This window comes from Eurosta solidaginis, chromosome 1, assembly GCF_040869045.1.
Source record: "Eurosta solidaginis isolate ZX-2024a chromosome 1, ASM4086904v1, whole genome shotgun sequence".
Classification (NCBI taxonomy): domain Eukaryota; kingdom Metazoa; phylum Arthropoda; class Insecta; order Diptera; family Tephritidae; genus Eurosta; species Eurosta solidaginis.
Window position 1 is genome coordinate 7,224,283 of NC_090319.1, and position 27,877 is coordinate 7,252,159.

The 27,877-nt window shown below is 34.1% G+C and overlaps 1 protein-coding gene across 2 annotated transcripts in view; it reads left to right on the forward strand.

The window, feature by feature from the left end:
- Positions 1-27,877, forward strand: part of Ms (Myosuppressin) — a 43,729-nt gene extending 15,852 nt beyond the window's left edge. For both annotated transcript variants that reach the window (XM_067763882.1, XM_067763883.1), the window contains 2 exons: positions 24,344-24,552; positions 26,698-27,877. In XM_067763882.1, coding sequence (XP_067619983.1) covers positions 24,344-24,552; positions 26,698-26,774 — 286 coding nt within the window. In that variant the 3' untranslated portion in view covers positions 26,775-27,877. The remainder of the gene's footprint in view (positions 1-24,343; positions 24,553-26,697) is intronic.

Below are 27,877 nucleotides of genomic sequence, written 5' to 3' on the forward strand. Positions count from 1 at the left end.
GGATACAAAATGCTATGCTCAAACAATTTGACTCAATACGAATATGAACTATATATTCTAAAAATTGAAAACTGAATAATAATAAGAAATTAGTATTAATATTAAATTTCAAAAAAAAAAAAAACTGCTTTTGGTGATAGTTAACATTTGGATATCAAACTTATATTATCTACTTTTAACACCCCTAAGTGTTATATAGGATTATAGTAGAGCCCTTGGCACGCCTGTTTCTACAATTTTCGAATAAGTTTATTTCATAATTACAAGGCTGCATAGCAAAATAAACAAAAGTAGTACTTTTTTTTTGAGCTTACTTAAAAGTAATGGTTACAAAGTATAACTGCCTTGGTATTGAATTGTTCATGAAATGCACACACAGTAGCATGTTCCCTAGTGAAACGCATGTGCTCTTGAAAAACATGTTTCAACTTTTCATGCTCGAACTTTTAAGTGGTACGTTTTTATGCCAATGTTTTTATTACCCCAATTAAAATTGTTTCTATAAAAACGTTCAATATAAGCTGCCTAAGGGAAGCTTCACGAGAAAGTGAACCTTGATGCAGAGATTGTTAACTGGATACAAATGTTGTGAAAACCTTCAATCACCCTAATGCCAATTTCACAATGAAATAATAGGTAAACTTTTCTGAAGTAAAGCCTCATTGAATTCAATCTTCCTAGCAGAATACAGATTTTTAATTATATTCTAATTGATTTATTGTACAGGATTTATTTAACAATGACAAATACGCAGAAATAATTGTAATAATATATGCTATAGATTTATGATTTGGTGATTGTTTAGGGAATGATTTCTTCATCAGGGATTAAGAAACAAACGCTATTTATAAAAGAAGATATTTTGGTAGCTCCAAAAAGCTTTCTAAACACCCTTTGAAATCTGCAAACGAAAGAGATCATACCAAGATACGGGAACTAAAGTGGCATCATCGAGCGTTCGATATCGACTTGAATATCAATCAACGAGTGTCGACTATCGAATTACGGAAAGCCACCCCAGAAATACCCAGCTGGTTTCATCAGAATACTTCAACAAAAATGAAATAATGCGCACCCGTGACGATGGAACATCCCCCAACTAAGTTATTTTTCAAGTTGTTTTATAAAAACGACACAATGTATAGGAGATACGATACTGAAATAGCGGGCTGAAATCGTTATAAAACTCTGTAAAGGGGTAAAATATCCCAAGTGTACTATATTTTCGATTCTTCCATTGCATAATAATATATACTCGTATATCACTGGTGAAGTTGAAACGTTAGTTCTACAAGAACTAATGCAACGTTCGACATAAATTTGTACATTTACAATAACATTTAAATTTAAGTGTGTACTACGAAAAAAAGTGGAACATCCGAATGAGGTTCAATTTCATTTTTGACCAACAAAATACATCACCGCAGAAATAAAATTGATACAATTTTTAATCATTAAATATTCTTTGAGGAACCACTCCTAGAACATGCAGCGCTAATTCTAATAAAATATTATATCACCTTAATTATCTGGCACATTTCCAGAACGTCCGAACAGCAACTTAAGGTCGCCATAAAGTGGCTGCTTATCGCTAATTGAAAATATTTGCGATTGATTTGGATAGATGAATGTCATTTATGACAAAGTAAAATTGTATATCCAATGCCTATTATAATTTTTATACCCAAAAAAGTGTGTCAGGATGGAACGTCCAAATGACGAACATCACACAGAAACTATTCTCAGATGTTGCACTAACCAAATATTTACCTACATAAAAAAAAGACATACTACCTTTTGCAGCAAATGTTGTAAATATAATTTTTGATTAGAATTTGACATTGATAATAACATCGGAACAGCCAGGCAAAACCGCCTAGACTTTTTACGCCATTAGGTATTCAATAAAGCAATAATGAGATAATTAAGAATATATATTTTGTATGGAAGATTGAGTTCAATTAGGGTTTTAATGCAGAAAACTTGACTAACTATTTCAATAAGACTCTGTGTGAAGTAGGCGTAGCGATGAAAGGTAAAAGGTAAAAAAAAAAAATAGCTTACTTTTCATTTTAAACAATTTTTTTTAAATTGTAGTATAAGTAAAAAAAGCTTGAAGTTTTCCGATGAAAAAAATGGACTTGAGCATCACTTATAAATACGATTTAGTAAGATAAAATGATAAAAAGATTCGATCAATATGTACGTATAAGATATATATCAAGCACTCAAGCCCCTGTATCTTGGCAACCTGTTGTTGTTTTGGCATATAAACTGAGGTCCAAAAGCACAGCAATCCTACAAATTTTCATCTAAAATCGAAATACAAAAAAATTTGAGATATTTACTTCATATATATAGCTTTGAAGATCAATTTAGAGAGTAAGGTGGATATATTAACAAACGCTACTCCTTTTTTCTGCATCTTTCAAGCATCAGGACTCCGTCGTACATTTTTTAATTTGTATTGGCTGTATTAATTTTTTAAAACTGATCAGTAACTTGCCCCACGAGAACGAGTATTTTCCAAATTGTTTACAAAAAAATTCATTAGGGCTATTCTTTCTCTTCAGAAACTATCAAAAATGTAGACAGTTTTCCTTTATGCTGTCAAAACTTTCTACACGCAACAAATAAATACATTTGTCATTTTTACAATTTCTGCACTCAATGCCATTTAGTTTTGAACGGAAATATTAGGGCGATTATCTCAGTCTAGTATCCATAGAAAGAATGGAAACCTTTTATAGGCTAAATGTAACTACACAGAGAAAGCGCCAATCACACTTTCGATTTAAAATTGTATGTATTTGGAACTCATGTATGCATAATTTCACCCATTTTGCCTGCATCCGAACTGCGGCTTTCCTCGTCCAACTGCGGGATGTTGCCCCATAAGGTCAAACAGTTTCTCAATGTAGTCCTTCTTGAAACCTTGTTTTTTCTATAAATGTATTCCAAATTGCTGATGATAGTTTGTTTAAATTAATTAAAAAAAGGTTAGCGGGTAATCATTTTTTTTTTTTAATTTATACTTATTATTAAGAATTCATGAGCTTAACATCGGCTTATAAATAATAAGCATGAAAACAAATACCAGCAGGATAGCCTAGTGGTTAAGGCAACTGCAGTTTCACCGTTTGATTCGCGGTTCGAATCTCGGTGAAACCTTTGATAACATTACGAAATTGCCTGATGATGATTACGTTGGCGGTTTTCGAAATGGATCCATCGCAATATGCCAGTAAATGTTTGTTTCCTTCTTCTTAGAAAAACATAGTAATTTTAATTTTTTACGCATAAAATGGCCCGAGAGGATCCGAAATATAAGGCCCGATGCATAGTTTTTTTGCACAGAACCCCTTTCCGCGGTGGAGGCCTTCGGCCGCAATTTATAACAATAACCCTCAATGGGTCCAGCACTTTTCTACATTAGTGTGTGTGTGCCCAACAAATCAGGCAAAATACAACAACCATTTGAAAATTTGAACCGATTTTTTGCTTACATCTTTTGACAGAAGTAAAATTTTTAATTTTCGCTTTCAAATTCTAAAAACCTTTGATAAGATTTGATAAAAATTAGGTGGTGCACCGTCTTGTAAAATGTGACCTTTTTTTTCCAAAAAACAGCAAAATTTTCTGAGACAACTGCTAGTAATCAGTTGTCAGATTTTGATATCTTTGCCAACTACGTCAACACAAGGTTGTAAACGGTAATGCCATGCAAAGTTGTTAGACTAGGCAACTTCAACCGACAAGTTGAGTTGTAAACCGTAATAGCGGCATAGGAAACGTAAAGGCTGAACGAAAATGATAAGAGACTACCATTGTTTGAAGAAATCGTTTGTCTGAGCTATGGTTAAAATACAGATTTTATATTTAACTTTTGGCGCTAGATGCATAATCAGATCGAAAGAAAATTTCTTGGTTAATTTGGGCATTCTCTGAGTGTAGTATATTTGGTCTAGAAAACGTGGAATATTCTCTACATTTACTATGATTTCTAGACTCAAAGCATTGGCCTGAAAAAATTTTGGAAATGTTGGGTTTGGAATGGCTCGTCGAAATGAAAATATGCTAGAAAATTTCAGTTTTCCTAATACTCTGTAATATTTTGGCAATATTTCTAAGGATACTTTATTGGACGAGCTATTCTTTAAGTAGGAAAATATCTTTTATTCAATGCCAATAAAAAACTTGTTTATGGTGGGGTTAAGTATTATAAAGTTACGGAGCTTGGATTTCTTACAGGTTTGACATGGCGTATGATGAACATTGCATTTTTTATGTTTGTAAATTTTTTATACTCAGCGTGCTTTGCACACAGAGTATACTAACTTTGATTGGTTGTACAGGTATAAAGGAAACGAGATAGATTTAGACTTCCATATATCATCAGTATCGAAAAAAGATTTGATTGAGCCATGCCCGTCTGTCCATTAACACGATAACTTGAGTAAATTTTGAGGTATCCTGATGAAATTTGGTATGTAGGTTCCTGGGCACTCATCCCAGATAGCTGTTTAAAATGAATGATATAGGAATATAACCACGCCCAATTTTTCGATATCGAAAATTTCGAAAAACTAAAAAAATGCGATAATTCATTACCAAAGAAGAATAAAGCGATGAAACTTGGTAGGTGGGTTGACCTTATGACTCAGAATAGAAAATTAGTAAAATTTTGGACAATGGGCGTGGCACCGCCCACTTTTCAAAGAAGGTAATTTAAAAGTTTTGCAAGCTGTAATTTGGCAGTCGTTGACGATATCATGATGAAATTTGGCAGGAACGTTACTACTATTACTATATATGTGGTAAATTAAAATTAGCATAATTAAAAAAAAGTTTAAAAGTCAAATTTTAACAAAAAATTTAATATCTTTACAGTATATAAATAAATTATGTCAACATTCAACTCCAGTAATGATATGGCGCAACAAAATACAAAACTAAAAGAAAATTTCAAAATGGGCGTGGCTCCGCCCTTTTTCATTTAATGTGTCTAGAATACTTTTAATGCCATAAGTCGAACAAAAATTTACCAATCCTTGTGAAATTTGGTAGGAGCATAGATTCTTTGACGATAACTGCTTTCTCTCAAAATGGGCGAAATCGGTTGAAGCCACGACCAGTTTTTATACACAGTCTACCGTCTGTCCTTCCGCTCGGCCGTTAACTTGAGCAAAAATCGATATATCTTTACTACACTTAGTTCACGTACTTATCTGAACTCACATTACCTTGGTATAAAAAATGGCCGAAATCCGACTATGACCACACCCATTTTTTCGATATCGAAAATTACGAAAAATGAAAAAAATGCCATAATTCCATACCAAATACGAAAAAAGGGATGAAACATGGTAATTTGATTGGTTTATTGACGCAAAATATAACTTTAGAAGAAAATTTGTAAAATAGATATCTCGAAAAGGCGTCCACCTCCCTTTTAAAATACTCCTTAACACCATTCATTTCATACCCATATCGTACAAACAAATTCTAGAGTCACCCCTGGTCGACCTTTATGGCGATATCTCGAAAAGGCGTCCACCTATAGAACTATGGCCCACTCCCTTTTAAAATACTCTTTAATACCTACCATTTGATATTCATGTCATACAAACACATTCCAGGGTTACCCTAGGTTCATTTTCCTACATGGTGATTTTCCCTTATTTTGTCTTCAAAGCTATAAGCTGAGTATGTAATGTTCGGTTACACCCGAACTTAGCCTTCCTTACTTGTTAATATTATGTATTTTTAACTTCTAATAGTTTCCTCTCTAAAGAAACAAATATAAATTCAAAACTGCATTTTTGGAAACGCAATAATTCCAACTCTAAATGATGACCGAAAGCGATAAAACTTCAAACTTATTTTGCATCATTTGGCTTAATTACTTTTTTAATGTTGCAATATTTAGACTGAGTGATTTTGGAAAAAAGGTTGGGTACTTATCGAATCCAAATCTTATCTCAGCATACATTCGAAGTAAAAAAGTGTCACAAAGGAGAACTAAGTAAGATCGCTTACACTAGTTATGAGCTCGTTTAAGAGCCTGAAATGAGTGTTTTTCTCCTCTTACAATGGTCGTCCGATATGAGCCTTATTTCATACGTTATGTGAGCCAAAATGGGAGTCCAATCAGACTTCTATTGTGAGCGCAACATCTCATAATTAACTCCTTATACGACTCTTATCGGAGTCATTTTTATGCATTATATACAGGATTAGGATTGCAGCGGATTTTTGACAATAGGCATATCAAATGGGGTAGCATATTGCGAAACCATGTAGGAAGGTATCTTGGAATGAAAGCACTTAAAGGTGAGGCATTTCGACGTCAGCGTTAATCGAAGACATACAAAGGCTCGACACACCGACCGGAGTATACCGCGGACGTAATTTGTTGTTGCAATCAAAAAAATCCAAACTACTTAATGTGCGGATAATTAAGAAATGATTAGACGAAACGTCCATGAAAGAAAAAGCGACCATACTAATTTACAAAGGGAACAGCCAGAGACGTTATGATTATATTTAAATTTAATTTAAACGAAAATTTTTCCAAAGTAAAATATCATATCTGCTCTGAAGTTGCTTTGCTTGCTGAACACTCTTGGCTCAACGCTAAAATTTTTCATCATGTCATCATATGATCATATTTATGAGGCCTCCTCTCGCTTGGTTTTTAGAAAGTTGGCGTAAACTGGAGTTTTAGAGGTAGCTGGAGGGTTAAAGTACCTAAGTATTTTACGGAAAACTTTAAATATGAGTGGAGTCGGAGAAAATATTTGTTCATAAAATGTCAAAGACCACAAAAAAAAAACAAAAATACACCTTCATTATAGAGTTAACTTATTTCGCAAAACTAATTGCCCAGTCTTATAATAAAAGGGAACATTTGCTCATTAAGTTTGGTGCTTAATATTGCATACGCAATTCGGTAATATGTATAATGTGAACAGATGCAGATCACATATTACAATTATTGGAATTTTCTCAGGTATAAATCGCTCACATATACACACATACATTCATATATTTATGTATGTGTATAGCGTGCATATGAACAAACCCGAGTGCATATTTTTTTTTGGCACTCTAAATAATGAAGTCGAATATGATTGCAAACGTGATAGATACGCCATGAGGTTTGGGGGTAAAATAACTTATGGCTATGTGCATTCTAAAGCCTTTTTTGGGCAATTAGAACACGCACCAATCCACATCATTATGTTTGAAAATATGCGTGCGTGCAAAATCAATTAAAACACCGAAATATTTGTAGGTGAAGTCAAACATTAGTGCATACATATTTACTTAACAAGGCGATCTCAAAACATGAATCATTTTTGAAATCAGCTGTTTTTAATGTACATACATACATAGTATTTTGATTCACTATATAACGCCCCCTATTTGGCCTTAAATTCTTCCAAAAAAAAGCTCGCCATTGCGGGAGTCTTAAACATTTTGCTCAAGATTTACGCAGCCAATCCTAAATTTGTTTTCCGCAGCTGTTCTTAATTCTCTTAATTTTATTTGAGTGTCACGTACATACACGATCACAAAGCAATTACTCATCATATGGCAAATCGCCGTAAAATATGCAACAGTTTTACATTTCCTTTTTATGTATGACAAGCATAGCCATGGGCAAAGTAAACAATGAGAGTTTTTAGATTTATCTGAAATACTTACATACATAAGTACAATATAAGCTGCTTTGCGCAACTTGTCATTATCACCTGGTTCGTTTTTTTTTGCTTTATTTGCAAATGCGTTGATTTATATATATATATGTACATTAGAGTGTTTAATTTTGAGGTAAACATTTTTTTCTTCGTCCTGCTTAAAAATCTCATTCTTTATAAGTAATAAATAAATATAAAATTTAGAATGCAATTCAACATGCTTTTCAGACTTAGGTTAGGTTGAACTGGCCGGTCCGTATGGGCTTGTCCCTAGGAATTTTCTTCACAACCAAACTGAATGAGCTCATTCTGTAAAACGGCCTAGTTAGAAATTTGAAAAGAAGGGCGAGTTTTCGAGTCTGATGAAATTTGGTGGTAGATAAACTAATTTTTTATCTGTTAAGAATGTTGATAACGTTATACAACTACATTTTTAAACAATATATAATTGGAATATTTCTTGCTATGGCCATTTTTAGTCTAAAATATTAGAGCTGAGTGATTTTGGCATAAGTTGAAAATATTGTTAAAATACCTCGGATCAAGATACGCATTTAGGTTATACTCTCACTGCACTTACTGGCTTTCAGGAATTTTGATGGAAATAAACTTCTGGCATCCACGTTGGACATGTTGCAACATGACTATAACATTGAAAAAGGGCGGCACCGTTAAATTTATGGATTGCCGTATGGAATTAAGGCATTATAAAGATCTTGCGTCCAGTTTTTTAAGTCTATACGTAAATAAAAAAGCATCTCTGACATAGAAAAGAAAATTACGTAGGGTAAATTAAAAAATGAATCATTGAAATTTAAAGACATAAGTTTTGTATGTGCTTCAAATATTTTAAATTTCCCCACAAAAAAAAAAAAAAAAAGCACAGTAAATCAATTTTCCAAGGCAAGAAAGTAGAATAAAAGAAATATTACTGCTTTTTGTACTCTGAAATTTCATTGTACATAGAAATGTTATATATTAAACATTAAAATAACATTATAATAAAATTTTACTGAACACAAGATTTTAAAGCAAAACGGCAGTTTAAGTCAAACTATTCTATAAAAAAAAAGATAAAAAAGCAGTTATCTCATTTTATATGACATTTGGGCAATTCGCGCCTTATTTCAGGCACCGAAAAGAGTTATTTAACTAAAAATAATTATTAACCTCCATAAAGTCAATTAATACACTGAAAGAAAGAAACTGGTAATTACGAATAGCGAAGTACGCGTCCACTCAATTTGTATCCATTGTAAATAGCTGTTGAATTAACTTCGCACAAATTCTTCATTCTGAATTGAGGTTTAGTTAAATCAACAAAAAAAAAGTTAATCAAATGTAAATCACAGCTCTGTTAAAAAACAAACATAAATATAATATTTGCCGGGGCTACCCCGCTAAAAACTTTTCTTTCTAAATGAAACCACATCTTCCTAAAGATTTTGATATTGCTTTTCGAGGCCTTGAACTCATGATTTTGGGTGTGGTTGGTATAGCACGTTACCATCACACCACGGTGGCAGTCTACCTCTGCTCTGCTAACTAACAATAATTATTATCACCCTAAGCGAACTTCGGGGAGCTTCGGAAAATTATTCGCCGTTTACCTATATGTCATGTGAGCGCAAATTTGTTTTCCTAATGAAAAACTCGGTTGAATAAACATGCGATCAATTTTGCTAAATACCTGTTAACTCAAGGACAAAAACATAGTAACATATTTTCTATGTATAATAGTTTAATATGAAATAACTTTTAAAATATAACTACATTTTACAAAAATAACAAACTGTGGAGGTATTTGTCTTCAAAACTAGAAGGCCGAATTCGGATCTGATTATGTCCTTATTATCAAGTAGTCAAGTAGATATATCAAGCTAATTAAGCCTTTTTATTTTTTGTTCGACTCAACAGCTTTCTATTAAGACATTCAGATGGGACAAACTTAGAATTTCATCTGAATAAGAAACACCATAATATGCACACTCTTTTGCATCGCCTATGTATGTATGTATGCTGTGCCTCAAGGAATTGATTGCTATTTTGTGTATTACAGTCATGATGGTAATTTTTATCTATTATACCGTTATCCTGTTGTCTTAGTACTGATATAAGTTACAGCAGAGAAAGAGCATACCTATACAAACATTATGAAATAATTTTACCACGAGTCAAAAGATTACAACTCCCTGCAGGAAATTTGTAACTGCAGACAAATTGTTACACCTATACCTCCCAATAAACATGAACATACGTATACCTACTATGGATCTAAGAATGAATCTAAGAAAATGGGCTTAAGGTTCGGAGGGGTGACAAAAGGTCAACGGCCATAACGTCAACTGATCTTATGATCACTTTCTGATACTGAATACTAACGCTCCTATCTACCCATCTTGCAGATATTGTTGTTTCTTTCGTGTGCTGGCATTGATTTTGTTACTATGGAGCATAAAAAAACTTAGGAACTCGGGGAAGCCAGTGCATTAAGTACCACCTCAAGTTCCACAAAAGCAGTGTGCTTACCATTGCATTCCACAGAAGAGGCCATAGCACACGTATTCAATATATATAGAACAAAGTTATTAATTATTAACTAAGTTTCCTTTGCATTCGTTTTCATATATACAAATATAATTGAGCTATTCGTGACAGCTTGCTTATACGTGCGTTATTCGCGTAAACAGATCCCGCTTTTTTCTGGGCACGAAGTGATATTTTAATCGGTATGAAAAAGTCATAGGAAGATGAATATTTACCATCTTACAAATTATTTGTTTTTTCCCTCTCGTGTATTTTGGTTTTACTTTATTAAACCCACTCCTTCCCAAATTAAGAAGGATCTGTAGAAAAAATCAAACTGACTTTTTAATAGAAATGGTATCAAAAATAACCTTGTATTAAAAGTGTTTTGATAAATGCGTCTCAGTCGGTAGTACGAGTTGTGATTTAATACATGAAATTTAAACATATTTGGCAGTTTGAAATGTTTCACTTATTTATAGTTTTTTGCATTATTTGTGTTTTGTTGATTAAAAAAGCAACATTACATTTCTTACAATACATTCTAGGAAATACATCCCTGTTATTGCAATATTTGCAACTTTCTTTTATCTCAATTGGTAATGGGAAATGGTCACCATCATCATACTGAACATCTGGTATGAGTCTTTTAGTACTGCCTTTCCACTGTCTTCTTGGAACCGGACTGTTGCTGTTGTGATGTTTTTCCTATAAGTTGTAAGAAAACTAGAATTTATCGGGACCTACTATTTCCGCCTTGAGTTCTTATAGCGATTTTTGGCGGGCACTAGGTTTTCAATAACGTGCCTCTTATAGAAAGTCTTTGACAACTCAAAAAGAGTGCATCCAACATATCGCTTAGGTCCATCTCACCCATGAAGAGCACATATTGTGTGACAATATTTGGCTGCGAAACTTTTTGCTACCTCGAAACGTTTTCAACTGGATCGATTTTATAAACTACGGCGCAAAATAAAATAGATTTTTTTCTAATCATTTGACAACGCATATTTTTTCCCCTCTTTCGGTTCTAAAGCCAAATCGTCCTCTACTTTGGCATTTTAGAGCTTGATGTGTACCATTTATCTGGGAAATTTTTTGAGGTTTTAATTTTCAAACAGGTTAGGTTAGGTTGAGCTGGCCGGACAATAAAGACCGCAGTGGACTGAATGTGTCCATAGTGTTAGCAGATTTTTTTTCACGACCAAACGTAAGGACCCAAATCAGGTGCCAGAACTTATGTTATAGAACAACAACGTCCTCTTGGCAAATACTAGAAGTTTTCTAGGATCTAGCTTAACTGCAACTCTGCCGCCCTTAATAGCTGCGACCTTGGCCAGGCAAGCGCAGGACACAAGCACAAAGGTGCACAACCGTTTCTTCTTACATCTCGCACTTCCTACACCTGCTGTTACTGACAAGGCCTAACTTAAAAGCATGGGACGCCAGAAAGCAGTATCCAGTTAATATGCCCGTCGTGAGCTTCTCTCTCTTCAGAGATATGAGACACTTTGTGAGTCCAATATCGTAGGCTTTTTATATGTTCTTAGAAATTTGCAGCGCCGCGCTTTTGTCCATGCCTTTCCTGCTTGATGGATCCTAAGCAACTCCTGTCTCCTTTTGTTTCTGCTAAACGGACTGGGACGTCTATCGTCGATTTAACGAATGTTTCACCCTCCTTTCCCAACTCATAGGCATTTTCGTTCCCTTCTATCCCTTTATGGCCGAGAGTCCAGTATAGATATATGGTCCGGCCTGAGCGAAGTTTTTCCAATGCTTCTTTGCATTCCAGAGCACTCCTTAATGAAGTACTGTGTGAGATTATAGCCTTAATCGCTGCCTGACTATCAATACATATATTGGCGCGGCTGCAGCTTAAGCACGCTTCCTCCGGTCAAAACTTTTCAAAAATATAAAGTAAGAATTATTTGGGGCGCCTTTTTTTTTCCTTCTTATTACAGAAATTTTGCAACCGGACGTTCAAATAGAACCTTTTAATTTGGTAGCCAGATGGCTTCAATGGTAGCAAATGGTTAATAAGCACCTCAACTGTATGGAGACTTTTCTCACGAGGTATTCCCATGAGAGCTTGCATTTTATATGTAATTTTGTGACACTAAATTCATGCTTGGCATAATCGCATATTTTGTTATTGCTTCCATAGTTATAAAGAATATATATGTAGTTGAAAAAGAGGTGCGGAAATGCGACTTTTATATCTTATCAATGACAGTGATATCATTGGATTTGGAGTAGCGTCTTCTGCTCCTCTAAATAAAATCTCGACTGATGAATCAGTTTAACTTTGATATATGTATTGGCATTTGGTGCACTTGCAGTTAATACAGTGTGAACAAATGTACATAGGTGAACTAACATATACTGTATGTCATCTACTTACATATGTATGTATGTATGTACTGATATTCCTACATTTGATAGGAACTCCAATAAAAGCAGATTAATGCCGAACCCGATTATAAGGAAAAGGCAACTGTGTTGGGCATGCATCCATTCTTGTTCGCACGTACGGCTCTAACTAACGAACAAGTTCAGTTAGTCTCCTGCGAGCTAGACAACAACTCCAACCATCAAAGTTTGGCGACCACGTATATTTTGCAAGCTATAACCAAGTGCTTCAACTGCACGCTTGTGTGACATTGTACATTCGACCGTCGCACTGCTTTTGCTAATGTTCTAAGATGATGGTGGTTCTTGACTAGCATATAGTATGAATGTTGGTGATTTCGAGTTCAAAACTCAGCTCCCGAAAATCAAGCTGATGAAAAGTGATATTCAGAAACATATCCTAGTAACCATCGCCGTGTGATTGAAGGGGGAATATCGAATATTTATTTATTTTATTTATTTATTTATTTGTTTAAGTCTATGAATTTTAATCCTTACAGACTATGATACAATGAAAATTTAAAAAATACTCATGCCTAAAAGTAATCGGCGTACAGACAGATTCCAACATATTCATAAATTCATCTCTTTGTATAGAAAAATCAAGAGCAGCGGAATTACTTATTGAGTTAAGCTACCGAATAGCACGCGTAATGGGAGCATTCTGCGTAATTCGTTCTGAAATAATCGTAATAAAATGGAAATGAATTTCTGAGAGATCTCTGGGGAACATTAAATCGAATCCTTTCCAGCAAATATGGGCAATCAATGTAGCCATTAATAATATTATACATGAATGACAAGCACAGTATAGATCTACGATTTTCCAAAGTCTTGAGGCTTAAAAGTAAACGGCGTGCAGAGTAGGAAGGAATCGGCTCCGAAAAGTTTAAGGGCCGAAGGTTATATGTGGGAGAGGGGGAAGGGGCGATGGTAAAGGCGCAATTGGCTTGCTTTAATGCGCAAGAGTAAAATAATACACAATTCACACATTCATGTTACTACCCGCATTTAATGTAGTTTTTAAACGTTTTATTTAGTTTGACTTGACAGGGTGGACGGCCAGCTGGCACGAATTTTGTAATTGAAATTTAAGTAACTTCCCGATAAGCTACAAGTTTGAAACTTGGAATATAGTTCAGAACCCGATGACAATGCAATAATAAGAAGAAAACAACTCCCATAGGTGGCGCATGAATCGAAATATTTCAAAAAATCGTATTTGTAGTCCGATTTGGTTCATATTTGGAACACATAATACCAGGGATGCACCTTAACGTTAAGCTAATTGTTTATCAAAAAATTTCCACCGTTTCCGTTGAAACACTTCGAAATATTATCAATAAAGAAATTATCAAGATAAATTGCATCTCGTTTTTAACCGAAACAAAAAGCTTTCGTTAACGTTAAAAACGTTAACAAAAACGTGATACTTTATGTTTGAATCGTGCTGGCAATGCTATAGCCGTGGTGAAGCCGTAAGGTGGTAACAGCGAGCGGACATACACACAAACTCCATGTAATTTGTTTGTGTAATTCGTTGGTGGTAATGTTCATACTGTCAAAATTCATGAGAAAAGTTGCAATCAGCTTGGCTAATGCTTTCACCTTTAATGACTCCGCCATCAATCAGCTTTGCCAGCATAGTTTGAAATTAATAATCAACATAAACGATTTGATTCCGTTTTGATATGGCAGAAAACGAAACAAAATCATTTCGTTAATTTGACATTCTTAACGTTAATAAACGAAACGAAATGACTTTGTTTCGTTTACTAACGTTAATTATCGTAACGAAATGATCGGTTCGTTGGTTAAGCATGCCTGCATAATACATACAAGAATAGAAAGTGACCTATGAAGAAAATTGCCGCTAGGTGGCGCAAGGATCCAGGTATTCAAAAAAATCATATTTGTAGTCCGATTTGGTCCATATTTCGAACACATAATACATACATGAATAGAAAGCGACATATGATGTCCGATTTGGCTCATATTTGGAACAAATATTACATACAGTCCGGTAGAAGTGACATCAAAATATTTTGGAGTTCGAGGAGGGACAAGCATACGTGGCGCAGAGTAGAGTAAAGTCTTTGGAAGGATTATGTTTTGAGGACTTAGATTGTAACAAATTGTCAGGAAAGAGTCCTTGTAATAATGAGTCACTAAATGAACTAAATGGAATAAGAAATAATTGGCAATTAAATAAAGATTAAAAACTTGAAAATAAAATAATAAAAAAATGTTTTTAAGTTAAACGGTTTTATTGAAAACAATACTTACATGAAGTAATAATAATACTAAAATCTAGGTCCCGGCTACTAGTCATCACACTCCTTATCAATCTAGGGCATTGATCAGACAATTAAATTAAAGCGTTGGACGCGTAAAATTTCTATTGATAGTCATAAGTAAGCCCAACTGAACCTTAATAAGGTTATGCTACGCCTCACATTTTAGAAATTTCACGCGCTCAACGCTTTTATTTAATTGTCTGATCAATGCCCTAGATTGATGAGGAGTGCGATGACTAGTACCTGGGACCTACCTAATTATTTTCTAGCTTTTAGTATTGTTATTATAAATTATAATATTCAGTCAAGACTTCTTGCGCTATCCTATGGCCATGAGTAACATGCATATACATAACTTCAGTCAAATCTTTGGAGTACAAATCAGATTTATTATACTCAGTTGAGCAGAGCTCACAGAGTATATTAAGTTTGATTGGATAACGGTTGGTTGTACATATATAAAGGAACCGAGATAGATATAGACTTCCATATATCAAAATAATCAGGATCGAAAAAAAATTTGATTGAGCCATGTCCGTCCGTCCGTCCGTCCGTCCGTCCGTTAACACGATAACTTGAGTAAATTTTGAGGTATCTCGATGAAATTTGGTATGTAGGTTCCTGAGAACTCATCTCAGATCGCTATTTAAAATGAACGAAATCCGACTATCACCACGCCCACTTTTTCGATATCGAAAATTACGAAAAATGAAAAAAATGCCATAATTCTATACCAAATACGAAAAAAGGGATGAAACATGGTAAGGTAATTGGATTGTTTTATTGAAGCGAAATATAACTTTAGAAAAAACTTTATAAAATGGTTGTGACACCTACCATATTAAGTAGAAGAAAATGAAATATTCTGCAGGGCGAAATAAAAAACCCTTAAAATCTTGGCAGGTATTACATATATAAATAAATTAGCGGTATCCAACAGATGATGTTCTGGGTCACCCTGGTCCACATTTTGGTCGATATCTGGAAAACGCCTTCACATATACAACTACCACACCTCCCTTTTAAAACTCTCATTAATACCTTTAATTTGATACCCATATCGTACAAACTCATTCTAGAGTCACCCCTGGTCCACCTTTATGTCGATATCTCGAAAAGGCGTCCACCTATAGAACTAAGGCCCACTCCCTTTTAAAATACTCATTAACTCCTTTCGTTTGATATCCATATTGCACAAACGAATTCTAGAGTCACCCCTGGCCCACCTTTATGGCGATATCTCGAAACGGCGTCCACCTATAGAACTAAGGCCCACTCCCTTTTAAAATACTCATTAACTCCTTTCGTTTGATATCCATATTGTACAAACAAACTCTAGAGTCACCCCTGGTCCACCTTTATGGCGATACTTCGAAAATGCGACCACCTATACAACAACCACCACTCCCTTTTAAAACCCTCATTAATACCTTTAATTTGATACCCATATCGTACAAACACATTCTAGAGTCACCCCTGGTCCACCTTTATGGCGATATTTCGAAACGGCGTCCACCTATAGAACTAAGGCCCACTCCCTTTTAAAATACTCATTAACACCTTTCATTTGATACCCATATCGTACAAACATATTCTAAAGTCACCCCTGGTCCACCTTTACCCATTAACTCCTTTCGTTTAATACCCATATTGCACAAACGAATTCTAGAGTCACCCCGGGCCCACCTTTATGGCGATATCTCGAAACGGCGTCCACCTATGGAACTAAGGATTACTCCCTTTTAAAATACTCATTAAAACCTTTCTTTTGATACCCATATTGTACAAACAAATTCTAGACTGGTCCACCTTTATGGCGATATTTCGAAAATGCGACCACCTATACAACAACCACCACTCCCTTTTAAAACCCTCATTAATACCTTTAATTTTATACCCATATCGTACAAACATATTCTAGAGTCACCCCTGGTCCACCTTTATGGCGATATTTCGAAACGGCGTCCACCTATAGAACTAAGGCCCACTCCCTTTTAAAATACTCATTAACACCTTTCATTTGATACCCATATCGTACAAACATATTCTAGATTCACCCCTGGTCCACCTTTATGGCGATATCTCGAAAAGCCGAACACCTATAGAACGAAGGCCCACTCCCTTTTAAAAATACTCATTAACACCTTTCATTTGATACCCATATCGTACTAACAAAGTCTAGAGTCACCCCTGGTCCACCTTTATTGCGATACCTCGAAAAGGCGTCCACCTATAGAACTAAGGCCCACTCCCTTCTAAAATACTCATTAACTCTTTTCGTTTGATACCCATATTGCACAAACGAATTCTAGGGTCACCCCTGGTCCACCTTTATGGCGATATCTCGAAACGGCGTCCATCTATGGAACTAAGGATTACTCCCTTTTAAAATACTCATTAACACCTTTCATTTGATACCCATACCGTACAAACGCATTCTAGAGTCATTCCTGGTCCACCTTTATGGCTATATCTCGAAAAGGTGACCACCTATACAACAACCACCACTCGCTTTTAAAACCCTCATTAATACCTTTAATTTGATACCCATATCGTACAAACACATTCTAGAGTCAACCCTGGTCCACCTTTATGGCGATATTTCGAAACGGCGTCCACCTATAGAACTAAGGCCCACTCCCTTTTAAAATACTCATTAACACCATTCGTTTGATGCCCATATTGTACAATCAAATTCTAGGGTCACCCCTGTTCCACCTTTGTGGCGATATCTCGAAACGGCGTCCACCTATGGAACTAAGGATTACTCCCTTTTAAAATACTCATTAACACCTTTAATTTGATACCCATATCGTACAAACGCATTCTAGAGTCAACCCTGATCCACCTTTATGGCTATATCCCTAAATGGCGTCCACCTATAAAACTATGGCCCACTCCCTCATAAAATACTCTTTAATGCCTTTCATTTGATACACATGTCATACAAACACATTCCAGGGTTTCCCTCGGTTCATTTTCCTACATGGTTATTTTCCCATAGCTCTCAACTGAGTATGTAATGTTCGGTTACACCCGAACTTAACCTTCCTTACTTGTTTTTCAGTTGAATCTTTGTTCACTTTTCTCTGACTCCATCCGTACTTATGTGAACTATGTAGCAATTTGTTTGAGAAGTTTAATATTCATAGGGTCTGACAAATGTCGAAAAAAATCATGGTACGTCAAGTTTGCAAAATCAAATTGCACGATCATAATGTGCGTCATGTTTCACACATCGAAACGATTCCTTTCGTACGTCCATTGCGAATTTAGTAATGAAAACACTCGCTCACAGCGTTATGAGCTGGAATGGAAAAAAGAACTGAACGATTTTCAAAATCTCAGAAAAGTAAGCCAAATTCGGATTCGCAGGCTTTTTTCTCGTCTTATTTTGAATTTAGTAAAAACCGGGACGTGTCACCAAATCCGGGACATGTATCGGATTTCCGGGACGCATGGTCACCCTACTCTATCAGTAACAAATATCAGTAACAAAAAAAAATTATCTTTTCATATTTACATTTTAATATGTGAATGTGCGAAACAAAATAATTTGCTTTATGGCCACTTGAGAAAAAGGAGAGTTGATTGAGTGGAATGAAGAACAGCAGAGTTGCTTTGCATCAATAATATATATAAATGTAGAAAAAATTACTAAATACTTGAATATTAGCAAACATTTTCTCTTAATTACTGTCAATAAGTTGTCCTAAACGCTATATGTTCCAAAATTATCACAGTTTATGTCTGTCAAAAAATTTAACTTGACTTTCCCTAAAGATTTTCGTAAAATGGCCATTAGTGATTTGCGTGTGTGTGTGTTAATTTTGAGCGATCAGCTGTTAGTTGCGGTGGTTCTTGTTAAGGTTTACAATGGTCATAATATCGTTGACATTGTCTCCATTTCAAGTTTGGCGTTGTGACCATTTCATATGGTCATAACTTCAATTGACTTTGTGGTCATTTGAAGTGGTCATGAGGTCAATTAACGTTAGGACCATTGACCTTATGCCACCCCTTTTCTTAAATATTTACTAATTTCATCCGCCAACTGGGCTTTTTAAAAAATGACTCAATTCGCCTCTTAACATTACACATACTAAACTTTAGCCTCATCTGATTATTTTTTGGAAAAATCGTCCCCCATTTTGGATAAGCTTCTTCACTGGGCCTCGTAAAGCCATTAGTTTAAAGTTTGGTGCAAATATATATCAAAGTTTGGCGTAGATGTTTAGTTTTTTTCCGCTTGTCAGTGCAATTAAATACACTGTGCGCCGATCCAGCCTGAATGTATTTATTTCTCCGAATTATTTGAACAGTTGTCTCAAAATATACCAAACTTTAAATACCATTGGAAAGTGTTGACTTGATGCACATTTACATATGTAAATATGAATGTGTATGCATGCATTTATTTTTGTAAAAGTGCTATTTGAGCCATTGGTAACTTTATGGTATTTCATTCTGGCCCTTTTTTTAATATGGTTGATGCATTTATGTACATATGTATGTCTTCCTATAACTTCAAGTTATTTCATAGTTTTTAAGTTCATTAACTTACCCTATAGCTTTAACAAAACATTTAAACAAACGAATACGTCATGAATAAGAAATTATCCATTCATTATTATTATCCCAATGGAAACTATGATAAATTGTAGATGAAATAAAAGAAGTAAAACAAATAAAAAAGTGTATAAGAAATGTAATATGCTTGTTTTACAATTTGCAAATGCTGTGTGTAAACAATGAACAATGCTAGGGAAGAAACTTTGAATTTATTCACGCGCAAGTGATATTTGTAACAAGGACGAAGATTGAGTTAACTTTTAAACGTGACAAATGGGAGTTTCCACCAAATCTGACCTCTCTTAGATAGTAAGCAACGTTTATATACGCTCAAGTAAGGCTACTCAATTATAATTTAACAATTTTTTGCATTTGGATATTTTGACGAAGACGTAGGTTCAGCTCAAAGTTGATAACAAAATAATTTGAAAAACCTTCTTTTATAGACATCAAATTAAGCTGCGATGGATTTGACATACTTTTTCCATAATTCGAAACAAATCTCAAGATCTTTGGAAGAATGTACGGCTCATAGTAAATATCTACATTTTAATAGAAATGGTGTCGCGACCGTAACAGGAAAAAGAGGAAACACTTTAATAACACTAGAACTAAAATTTTTGCATACTAAATTCTTAACATACGTGTCAAACAACATCTAAATACTTCAATACCGAAATTTCATTAAGCCTTAACTTTTTTTGAGACTGAAGGCACTATACTTAAATCGGAATTTTTGTTTCAATCAAGCGGGAAATGCTACAGATTTAATTATACCAAGTCCATTTATTTTATAATTTTCTTATCATTTTTTTATGTATGACATGGTTATCGAGATAGCGACCAAAGTTTGAATCTGGATGACCTTAAAATATTTTACTTTAATATGGGTATCACACGAAAGAAGCTGTTCAGACTGTTGTGGAGATATCGATTAATATACACTTTAAGTTAAGACAATACACATTTGGCTTACATACCAATATATTTAATTGCATGGAACCATATGGTCTCAGTAACCAGGTACCCTAACAAAAATCGTTTATAAGTTTATTTGTAAACTATGATAATAATAATAATAAGAATAATAATAATAATAATAATAATAGATTGGGTATAGATGTTATCTTTTTGCAAAAAACATACTAGATAGAATAGTGGTATGCTAATGAAATTTTTGTATGTCCCACTTCTCATGTTAAAAAGGGCAAATATAAAATTTCAGCGAAATCGGGAGACGTTAACAAAGCTTTTATCAGGAGGCAAACTGTATGGGAGTGTTTTTTGTTTTTTTTTTTGTTTTAAATACTTACGCCGAGCTTTACATTTTGCATTGTCACGAAGTTAGTTTCAGAGATATAAAAAAATGTTTGGTGTGGGTATAAACCTGGACCTCTACTTTCTATCCCTTTGTGCACGCAACTCCTCAATTACTAGAGGTTTGTTTTCCAATGACAGCAAACCTTTGATATTCCCAAATTGAAAAAATTAAGACGGTTTGCTTTTTTGAAGCAAGGAAAACGGGAAATAATTCACTCTGCTCCAGCGGAAATTGTAATAGAAAACCACGAGCCGGACCCGTGCGCATCATCCGCAACCAATATACATAAAATTCTCTTATCAAATATCAACAAAAATCAGCTGCTCTATCAATCAATTAAAATGTACAGCTTGCGCTGCCATCTAGCGTATGATAGCAACTGCCAGTAATGCAGTGCAAATATTCACAATAGTGCCATAGTACAAATATATTTCTTTGTGTGCTCACAATCGTTTAGTTTTAACAATTTTTTTTAATAAAATATAGCTAAACAAAAGCTCTATGACCAAAATTGCCCAAAGCTCGCTAATAGCCCGAATCTCCATCTTTACGACCAACACTTTATTTATAGTTTGGATTCCAAATAAGAGCGGAAAAGGGACCCGTACATAAAAACAGCAATTAGAAATAATATACATTGTAACGAATTTGTTTCCCCTTATTTGCAATCTTCTGCCAACGTTCGTAAACTGTTGAATAAATAACTCCAATATTGAATAATGGAAAAATGGCCTTTATTAAAGTACTTCACAATAACACTTATACTTTGCAACTCATAGCTTGCTTAATAACCCAACTGATTGATAGCTCAAATGAAACTGACTTCCCGCCTCCACTGCTGTCGCCCTTTTATACTGTCCGACCTCCTCGTTGCATATTTCTAGGCTTTTCTAATTCCAGAACTTATTAATTAGTTATAAATTTCTCAGCTACAACTACAGATGTATAATTTTTATAGCTTCTCTCATACCCCATGCGCTTGTATGTTTGAGCGACACTTCCACAATCACAATTGCATACCTTTAGGAACATTTCAGATAAGATATCTGCATGTGCTTGTGCGTTGCTTATTCTGTAGACAAAATGATTAAATTATTGATGGGCATTCACGTCACTGCTTAGCATCGGCATAGAGATGGCAGTACCCCTTAGTGTTGCTAACATTCGTAACAATATGATCTTCAGTGGTATAACTTTGTAAATACCAAAAGATTTTGGGAAAATATTTATACGTTTTTAATAAATATTTCGTGAAATGATAAAGAACTATATAGCAAGCAATTTTCTGATTAACTGATTCGATAAGTTTTGTTGTTCCTAAGGCGATTTAAACTCATTACCCAAACAAAAAAATTATTTTAGAGAAACTTTTCCCTTAATTTCAATAATTGTGGAAATTTTTTTTTTAATTAAATGTTCTTTATTTCCCTAATTTGAATAAAAACTTTATTGTAGTAAAGGGTCCAAAGGTTTTTTGCTAAGCAAAAACCCAAAACTTTTCTCTAATCTATAAATTTGCAAAAAATATACTTTCACATTCTCATTTTTGGGGCACGAATTCATTCGCATTTTTGTATTACTTGATTTCCCACTGGCGCTTCCTGTTAACCCAGCTTTGGCAAGATATTGGCGAAAGTATCTCTCTTTGCCTCGCAAATAGCTTCCTAGGTTTCTGTCTACTTCTGATGAAATGTTTTCTTGCTTTAATATGAACCTGCTTTACCAATATCAACTTCCCAAAATATCCTATCGAATAAGAAACTTTTGTAAAAAAAAATACTGTCTCTCTCGACTCTTTTGGTCTTAACGCTATTTATATTCCTGTCGAAATAGTTTCTAAATGCTGTGTCGCCTTCGTGTCTAAATGTGATTTCGCTTTGGGAGAACAGTTCTTCCGGAAAGCTATGAGAACTCGAAACAACGGTGATATCTCTGGCGATAATTTCTTCAGAAATGTCGTATCGAATAAGTTATTTGCGCGATAGAAAATACTAACAGGAATATTACTTATGCCATTATATAAAAATTGGTTTCAAAAACACTTCACTTTTGAAATTGATTTAAAAACGTATTATCACAGAATTTGTTTCAAAAACGCTCTATTTTATTTATGCTCATATAAATTCAATACATTTCGACAGGAGATAAACCAGTTTTGAAAAAGTTCTGAGGTAGGGCGTTATTCAACCTAATTCTAAGAAATTGCGCTTTTGAGATTAAAATAAAATATTTTGAGATATGGCGATTGTTAACTGGCAGTTGATAAAGGGCGAAACTTCCCTCAGTAGTCAACGTTATCTCACAAAAAAAGAGAAATGGCTCATTTTCTTAGAACTTTAAATTCAAACTTTGACTTTGATAGAAGAGTTCGGCTTATGTGCGGTCCTGCTACACAGGGACTGCTTTATTATTGTAAAACTTCGAAAAGCTTTATTCCGTTTAACTATTCATGGAAGCTTTTCGGATAAGCCATTAATTTGGAATATTTCGACATGTTTGTTTGATACTACTTCATGTAATCCGAATACCCAGAGAATATATTTAAAAAATAAAAACGATTCCTTAAATACTAAATAAAATAGAGACGAATATTCCAAACATACGTAATAAATAAGTTAAAACGCTCAATGAGTGCAACAATTCGTTATGGTATCTCTATCTTACACTGGTAGATCCGAGTAGTTGTAAATTTGCCGCCTCCTATGTCTACTACCAATATTTTTTTATAAGATGGAAAAGAAATAACGCAGTTAATGGGCATCAGTTCGATTTGGGAGCAAGATTGCTGCAAATGTCATTAAAAATTTCCCAAAATACCACCCAATCTGTTTATTTATCCGATTTCCACGAGACTTGTTGATTTGTTATACTTCTGGACTCCAATATGTCAAAAAGTAAAACATAAGAACGGGTTGCCAAAATAAAGAGCTTAAAAATTGTATATATCCCTAATAGGTAGGTAGATTTTTATTATTTTATTTAATCGTATTTATAACAACAAAAAAGTTCTTTTTGTTGAAAATTAAGCGATTTTTTAAACGGCTTTATTTAGCTTGAGTTGACAGGCTGACTGGTTGCCACGAATTTTGTAATTGAAATTTAAGTAACTTCCCGATAAGCTACAAGCTTGAAACTTGGAATATAGTTCAGAACCCGATGACAATGCAATAATCAGAAAAAAATCGCCGCTAAGTGGCGCAAGGATCGAGATATTCAAAAAAATCGTATCTGTGGTCCGATTTGTCTCATATTTAGAACCCATAATACATACACGAATAGAATACCTAGGACCTACCTAATTAGTTTCTAGCGTTTAGTATTATTATTACTTCATGTAAATTTTGTTTTCAATAAACCCGTTTAACTTAAAATTTTTTTTTAATTATTTTATTTTATTTTATCTTTACAATGATTTATACGTTTTGATGGATACACTTGGGAAATTTTACCGCGTACATGGAATCAGAAAGTAAATATGTACATATGTATAAAAATGCATTTCAACTTTATTTCAGCATGTCAAGCCAAATGGTCGCCATCTTCTGTTTCGCAATCATTTTGATCGCTACCATGCACACCGCCAACGCCATGGGTGTGCCACCATTCTGCCAGACTGGTATGGTGGAAGATATGCCAACGCATATTCAAAAGGTCTGCTCAGCTCTTTCCAATTCAGAACAACTGGCTACAGCGTTAAAATCGTATTTAAATAGTGAAGCTGCAGGTAAGGAAACATTTTTGATAGAATCTGGATCATTCAGTTTAACACAGGGGAAGCTCAGAATTTTGTGCATTTGGTGTTGGAAACATTGCTTGATTTTCCGACAGGGTGGATAATTGATGTATATTGGAATGATTTTCTGTCATCACGCTTCACGTTTTCAAAAGTTGTCTGTTGTTGTTGTTGTTGTTGTATTAACGATAGAGATACTGTTGTTGTTGTTGTAGCGATAACGACAATCCCCGAAGGCCTTGTGGCATGTGTGTGTTAGCGATGTTGATGGTCCTTTGCCGGAAGCAGGTCCGGTACGTTCCGGTAACAAGCACCATTAAGGCACCAGCCCGACCATCTCGGGAACGATTTAACATGACCACATGAAACCTTCGAGGCCATCACGCCCTCCCACCCCCTAGATCTATGAGGAACTTGGGGTCGCCAAAGCCTCGGCTGTTAAAGTAACAGGATTTGCCTCGCGTTGGTGAGGCTGACAATTGGGTTGCGGAAGCTTTGAAGCTATAAAGCTTTGTAATACGCTTATCCAACCCCTTGAATCCCTCACTAGTTTTCTCTATTTATTTTGTGATAACTTGCCAAATATTTAGGTATAGATTCAGTATGTAATGGAAGTTAACGAAAAAACTAATAAAATATTGCTAGCCTACACTAGCCTGCCGTACAAGAAAATATTTTTGGGACACCGGTATCCACATGCGTGAAAGGGTTAAAACTGTCACTCCACGGTACATCCCTGCAAAATCGTTGGATCATGTGGTCCACTTGCGTCATACTGGAGTACTCCATGGATTACTCTGATGTAATGCTGAGCTGGAGTATATGGTCCAGTTCTAGGACATCGCAATGTTAATTGAATTGGACGATCTTTTTTGTATGAATTGTGGTTAATTTTGGAGCACTCGCTTGGTCCATAGCGAGTACTCCATATATGCATGCATGGAGTACTCGCGATTTTTGCAGGGATATTTAGTCTTTTGGACCTCAAATATTTATTAAAAAAAACCGTCTGAATTTTTGCTATTAATTAATTAATTAATTAATAGATTTTAGTTCAATCCAGTGTGCTAGAGTGATCCAAAATTGTATGTAAATACTTCGCTCATGTATTCCTGGAGTCAATAAGGACAAAAATATAAGATACATTATTTGGAGTTTCTAATAACTTTCTCGAAAAATCGGTGTTCAAGTCGCTCATGTAAGCCGATTGTCACTCATCACATCTCTGTCGATTTCAAATTGCAAACATTCAACAAAGAGGGCGTATGCGGTACATGCAAGATAATTTTTTTTATGAACCCTTCATTCAAAACTGAATTTCGATTTTGAAAATCGAATAATTGTTGAGTTGGGATTATTCTAATAATCTAATGAAATTTACTATTCGAATAGTGAAACTCGATTTATATAAATTTAAAATCGGCTATCTCGATTAATCGAATTATTCGAATATTTTTAAGAGCGTTTGTACAAAGGTAGTAACTCAAAAAGTATTTATTTTCAAGATTTGTTTAGACCAATTTAAAACTTTATGCTTTGCTGGGTTCAGTTTTTTGGTCGTCTAAATAATAAGCAAACTTTTATTGTGCTACATTGCTTCAATGCGAAGCATTTTTTTTTTCTGTTTGGTATCAGCGTCTCAAGTTGACTTATGTCCTGTCTATCAAAAATTGACTTAAACCGTTTGTGCCTAACTCCACAGCATTGATTTCATGTAAAAAAATTGTCTCTCCAAAATCTATAGAAAAGTTTTTGAGGCCTGTGGTCGGTGGCTAATTCGATCCAACCCTGAATCTAACCCTGGCTTATATTCAAATTTGAATTGTTTAACGATGGCTTGCAGTAACAAAAAGGAATTGAGTTAGTCATCATAGACTTCCATAAATGAAAAATGTTTAGTACTATACAAGATTTCGATTCGTTAGTACGATAACTTGAACAACAATTTTGAGATCTTTGCGAAGTTTGCTTTTAAAAATGTGCGAATTAAATAAAATTAAAAAAAATAGTTTTTTATACGTAATTGGTAAAGTTAGAGAGTTGAGTAAAAAAAAACGCTGTGTTAGTATATGTATATGTATGAATGTTCGGTGAATATTTTTTTCTAAACCATTTTATTATATTCTCATTCCATAGCCATGCTAACCGATCAAGCTCCACTTAAGCGGTCCGATGTTGATCATGTTTTCTTACGTTTCGGAAAAAGGCGCTAAACTTGAAATACGATTTTCAACCAACTACTACACATACATGCATACACCAAACAACACCAACTTTAGACGCCGATACACCATTCTTTGAAAAGCTTCCTCGAACCATTCTTTGCAATATCCATACACGCACCCATTTCAGCACGACCGCCATGTGAATGATTACATAAAAATAAAAGAACGTTACACTGTACTTAAAAACATATATTAATTATGTTAAACACAAAAATATTTATTTATATATCTATTATATATATCTACAAAAAAATAAATAATAATAAGAAACAAGAAATTCAATATTAATTAATTAAATTTGAATTTGTAAATATAGCACTGTTTTATGGCAAAGAAAAAATTGCATGCCTTCAATATGCAAAAAAAAAAATTACTAAAATGTTTTAAAATGCAAAATGTTAAAAACTAGAAAATCGAAAAAAATTTTTAACAATTATTTTCTTTGAATGTATTACACAAATTCCTTTGTTGATCTCTTGAAATAAGATTGTTTTTGTAATTTGAATTGCATATGTTTTAGATGTTTGGAAACAAAAAATGCATGTGGGCTTCAAAATTAAAAAAAAAAGAAAAAATTAAAAACATAACTAACATAACGATGAAATATATACATAAAGGTTTCTGAAATGAAACGGTTTTTTGTTGTACAATTCTTGTTAGGCAGAAGTAAAAAAAAATAAAGACTATGATTTGTATTTATCTTAATAAAAAATAATAGAAAATATATTTTCAAGAAATAAAAGAATTAAATACCACAATGGAGTGGAGGCGACACCACTACAATAAAAAAAAAAATAATAAAAATTTGTACTCAATACTTAGTGTATAAAAAAGGCATCAGAAAGGCTAAACCAAATTATTTAATTTAACATATGATAACATATACAAATAAATATGTGTAAATGTATATATGTATGTAGTTATGTCAATATAATCTATGCAAAATTAATATTTATTAGATACATATACATACATACATACATACATGTGCATTAAACTATAAATATGTTTTGCAGCATTTATATATGTACAATTCAAAAAATGTAATACAAAGCTCATACTTTGTAATAAAACAATTTTTTCTTCTTCAA